The sequence below is a fragment of the Sprattus sprattus genome (genome assembly GCF_963457725.1).
Source record: "Sprattus sprattus genome assembly, chromosome: 17".
NCBI lineage: Eukaryota > Metazoa > Chordata > Actinopteri > Clupeiformes > Clupeidae > Sprattus > Sprattus sprattus.
This window is the reverse complement of record NC_137915.1, coordinates 19,093,080-19,098,432: the sequence shown is the minus strand read 5'-3', so window position 1 is coordinate 19,098,432 and position 5,353 is coordinate 19,093,080. Positions and strand designations below refer to the sequence as shown.

The window sequence follows — 5,353 nt, the reverse complement described above, 5'->3', positions numbered from 1 at the left end:
TTGTTAATTGGAGCTTGAATGTCTTGTGTAATGTGTTTATCCTCGTGCTGTATAGTCTCTAGGTTTTTCCACGTTTTTTCAGTTGTGTAAATAAAGTGCTAAAGCACCACCCACAGGTGAGAGGTATGTACTACAGCCCTTTAAACACAATCTGGTGGCTCCGTTTTTTCTCGTTGCCAGCCTCCGTATTTACGAAATTAAAAGATTCGATTGGTGTGAAAAGTAAATCCGATTCGGAGGCCCTAGACTTCGTGTGCATATGACCTGAGCACACGGAATGTGGAAGCACCTGTGAGCAAATAAAGAACCGAAGAAAAGATTCTAAGACTCTAAGCCCAGTTGTTTGTTAAATCACATTATCCCATTATCATGGCAAATCATACCATCAATCATAATCTGTGAATGCCCATTTTTCTTGACATTTGTCAGTTCTGAGAGAACATTTGATGGCCTTTGGAAAATGGCACTTACCTAATTTTAGGGCTCTGAAGATATCTGGCCTCCTCTTCTCGTCATCTGTATGAAAATACCAGAAAAAAAACAGATACTTAAGCTGTTTCAAAGCATCCCCCCAATGTAAGCAGTTGAAAGCTATGCAAAAAGTCTTGAACTCAGCGTTGACTTCTTGCCCCCCAACCTTAATAGCACTTCTTACAGCCATTTAAAACACAAATGTGCTGATATCAACAGAAACCTGTGGGTCTAGGCAGTTTTACAATGGCGGCATTTGCTTTCCATAGGGTATACCGGCCAGACTTGAATAAATATTCCCCACAGGCATGACCTCAGTCTCCAACTCAACTCAGAACACCTCGGGGTAAACTAAAGGACAAGTACAACTTCAAAATACTATGTGGCTTTAGACATCAGGAAAGAAAATAGGGCATAATTGGAGAAGTGATTTTGTTATAATCCTGGACTGGATTACATGCTAAGATAATTACACTAGCACTTTTCTTAATGCACCCATTGTGTGAAGATGCTATCAACCTCTCAACCAAAATACACAGGCAAAATAAAGGTGTGCAGCCTGGCTATGTTTTGAAAACCGTGAAAGTGAAACAGCTGACCAGGCATCTTTCTGAGTCTGACACTTGAAGATTTGTTTGAAACATTTAGTTTTCCTCCTTTGTGGCTCGGCACACTCGTTATATAGTTTGGACTGAGCTCTCGGAACGACTGTGTCACCCCCTGCTGAGACCACACTCGAGAGCAACTCAAGGACACAGCTAGCTCCAATCCAGATTGAGAGATTCCAGAAGATTCTGCTGGTATGAGTCAACATAGTGCAATCCAAAACCCTCTGGCGTAGCGGACCACAATCACACACAGCCTCGCCAGAGAGGGGGGTGCAGGTTTGAGCAATAATTTTACCACTCCAGTTTTCTTTTTTTAATCCCTAAAATATCTGACAGCAGAGTTAAAGGCACAGTCCCTAATTCTGATGAAAGCTTGTTGAGCTCACCTAGAATAGACAGCTAATAGACATGCTTCACACTTTACACTGGCTATACTGTGCATAATGTTCATCTAGTAGATATGAACACCGTTCTAAAATAAACACCCGATAAACTGATTACCACTATGTCAGCGACAGCTAAGTGTGCTCTTTTTTCTGAGACAGACACTCGAGCAGTGAAAGACACTCCTTTAACTATAGAACAGAGAGTGCTGGGGTCTACTATGGGCTGCTTCACCTCATGTTTGCAAAAGCTCACTGTGAGCTCCACTTAGACACACTCTCCTCTGTTGCTTCTCTTTCTAGGATCAAATAACAGGTTCTGTCACAACACTTTTCTCCACACTAACTGCCTTCTGGAGCAAATTAAAACTGATGAATAACAGTTTATCCAAAGTGGACAAGTGTCTTCCTGCCTTTTCACAAGTGGGGTAATCACAATGTACTGTTACCAAGGCTCCAAATTGGCTCATTTTCACACATGGATGCCAGTCACACCGGCCCCTTCATCAAACACCTGCAGACGGTAAAAGCCCATCAACTGCTCAGTGGCTGACTGTCTCCATTTATGTGTCTGACTGCCTCAATGTTTCTGTTATGTGCTTCTCCTCATTTATTAAAACTGAATTCTTATGTTCTGATTCACCACAGCTGTGATATGGGGGAGGTCCACTTGTGTTCTTCCCTTTCAAGTATTTGCAAACCCGATAACCACTGTCTGTTCTGGACATGATAAATCATGGTTAGCAACCTCATCACCATTATCATCATTATTAAACACAACTACAATATAATAGCTATTGATAACATCTTCGTACCTGATTGGGTCTTCACAGTCATGATGTCATAAGATCATGTAGTTCTTTTTTATCATCACACACATACTCTACTGCAACACCACAAGGACTACAAGATCCACACTGTAGTGTTACTGCAGTACAACGCTACCTTTTCTCCTCCTCTTCCCACATACCTGGTTGTGGCCTGACCGTGGTGATAGAGTCCAGGTAGTTCTTCACCTCCTTCTGCTTGAGCTGCAATGCCAGCTCGAAGGCGGTCTTGGCCAGGGCGTTCAGGTGGTCTGGGTCGGCTCCCCTCTCCACCAGCTGCTGGGCCACGCTCATCTTCCCTGCGGCGGTAGCCAGCATGAGGGCGCTCCAGCCTGTGCTCTTCTGGTACGAGTTGGCATCGGCGCCCCACTCCAGTAGCATACGTACCATGGCCTCGTGGCCAAGCTGTGAAGCCACCAGCAGAGGGGTCACCTCCAGGAACTCCCTGCCCCCTTCGTCGCTGGAAACGTCTCCCGTGCTACTCCCGGGAGTGCTGGTGCCACTGCCACTGTCTACACTGGGGGCCTCAGGGATGGCCAAGTGGTCGTAGTCGTCCACGAAGGCGCCAGATTCGAGAAGAAGCTTGGCCACATGGGTGTGGCCTCCGCGTGCTGCCATGCTGAGAACACTGGCACCGATGCGGTTACGGGCGTTGACATCCGCCCCATTCTCCAGCAGGATGTGAGCCACTGTCAGGTGACCAAACCTGGGCGCAGACACAGACATACACATACACAGGTAAACACATAATAAAACACATAGGTAAACACACAGGTAAACAAACAGGTAAACAAACAGGTACACATGGTGAATGGGATGGGGGACAAGCAGAAGATGAGGAAAGGATAACAAAACAAAACAAACAACAAAGTTGTTCTTTGTAGCCATGATGAACATATACGTTTGGGAAGATTTGAGACAAAGCCAGCAAGTTTTAGTTTACAATTTGATACATTCAATTACATCAAACAAAGACAAAACCAAAACCAAGGATCCTTGATAAAGCATTTGTAAATACCATTAGTTATTTATTTCCCATAAATTATGTGTATGGTTTGTTAACGTTCACTCAATAAGGATTTACATCCAGGATGTCTTTAACCTTGTTCATTTCAAGAGTACCACGGGCGTACATGATGCAATATCATGACTACAGTTAATACTTTAACAGTGTTTAGACCTTTAAGAAGTGTTTAGACTTTTAATACACTGATGATGAAGTCGAGTGGTATGCCACCGAATCTGTCTTTTGATTGCGTAGAATTATGACTTCTCCCAAACGAAATCAAGTCAGTCACAATAATGATTTCACAAAGTATTCCTCAAAAGTGTTTTAAAACAAGCCCTGGAATGACTATATAGTTTCATTTCCAGACACATTTCTTCGGCCTGGACAAGAAAACAGAGAGAATAATTCGCTTGGGTTTTTGGATCCACCCATCCAACATCTGTACACATTCAACCAATGACCGCTTAAAGAAAGTGGTACCACACCTCGCAGCTTGCATGAGTGGCGTCCAGCCGTAGTTATTTAGGCTGTCCACTGAAGCCCCCTTTCGGAGCAAAAACCGGACCAGGTTCTCATGTCCAGAGGCTGCCGAGAACTGAAGGGCCGTGTTCCCCTCCTCGTCAAAGCAGTCAACGGGAACAAGGGAGACTCCCCGGGTGGTATCGACACTGCACTCGGACCCCGCATCCAAACGCAGGCTTCGGCACTGCGTCCCAGACTCGTTCGCCCCGGGCTCAAGAATTCGCTTGGCACTCTCGTAGTCGCCTTCATCGCAAACACGAAACAGGAGAGCGTTTGCTGGGACCCCGAAATTCATCTCTGAGAAATCTGTATTCTCCAGCAAAGGCTTGAACTTTTTTCACCGCTATTCCCAATGTTTATCGGCGTTTCATGGTTAAAAGACATTGCGTTCGCATTCATGTTGTTGGTCTAAATGTAGAACCTAAAAGAATCACCTTTTCAGAGACAAATTAACTTTTGCAAAAGTAAGCCATTGTTTTAACCGGTGTTGCTGTCGCCCTAAGGAATCTTGAAGTCTTCCAGACAATATGTAGCGCATGCGTTAACGGGACGTAAGAGGAGAACGCTTCGAAACTTCCTTTACTGTCCAGGGGGCAGGGAGAAGGCGTTCCGTTAGACAGCAAACTGACTCTGCGGTGAGATCGCACACAAGTAATTTGTCATGTTTTAGTATTGTTTAACCCTTAAGCTATTTTGAGAATTCTATTGAGCATCAGGCAACATTAGGCATTCCTACAACAATCAGTAACGAGCGACGAGTGATCTATGTCCTTTTTTAACTACGTGTTATAACAGAGTTCAGAAAGGATTTGTTGTTTTTGGTCAATGGTGTGTAGTTTAACACTTCTCAGAGACTATGGATCTTCATGAAATGGCCTTGCTTCTCTGGAATTTAGAAAATATGGCAAAATTTCAAACGCAATGCTAGGCTGCATTTTAAGCTCAGGTTTGACCAAAAGTGCTTTGTTTATCAATCAAACAATGATCAAACGTAAATACAGGACAGAGAAAAGTGCCTACACAATACACAAGTAGTATATTACTTTCCAATGTAACTTGTTTCTTCCATAATTTGCATTTTCTCGACTGTCGACTGTATGAAATTGCAGTGAAGCCTGTATGTTATGAGTAGGCTAACCAAGATAGAACTATCCTAAAATGTAGGCCCCAAAATGAGTGGGATTTCACAGATGTAGTCAGTGCCTCTCCTAACCATTGGCATGTGCCACAAGCTGTCAGCCAGGCTGCCAGTCTTCTCAGTGCTGGATACATTCACCCTTTGACCTCTCCCCTCTGAGATTAGATTTACACAACTACAGCAGATGAGTCATCATCCACTGAGCTTTTTACCCAATTCCCTCCCACACAGCAATGCTGTGGTATTCCAGTGGGTTTGGTGGCAGCTGAAATATCTAAATGTTCCTAAGTCAAGTTATTGCAGAACTCAGAGGGGTTCATAAATTGAATATTAAACAGAAAAAGTTTTCAACAAAATGAATCTGTACATTACTGTCATATTATTGGTTGATCCCC

At 43.8% G+C, this 5,353-nt stretch overlaps 1 protein-coding gene across 1 annotated transcript in view; it reads right to left on the bottom strand.

The window, feature by feature from the left end:
- anks6 (ankyrin repeat and sterile alpha motif domain containing 6) overlaps positions 1–4,115 on the bottom strand; it is a gene marked incomplete at its 5' end in the record, with an annotated part of 12,548 nt that extends 8,433 nt beyond the window's left edge. The window contains 3 exons of the mRNA XM_080855624.1: positions 472–516; positions 2,433–2,995; positions 3,784–4,115. Of these exons, the coding sequence (XP_080711750.1) occupies positions 472–516; positions 2,433–2,995; positions 3,784–4,115 (940 nt within the window). The remainder of the gene's footprint in view (positions 1–471; positions 517–2,432; positions 2,996–3,783) is intronic.
- Positions 4,116–5,353: the final 1,238 nt, after the last annotated feature.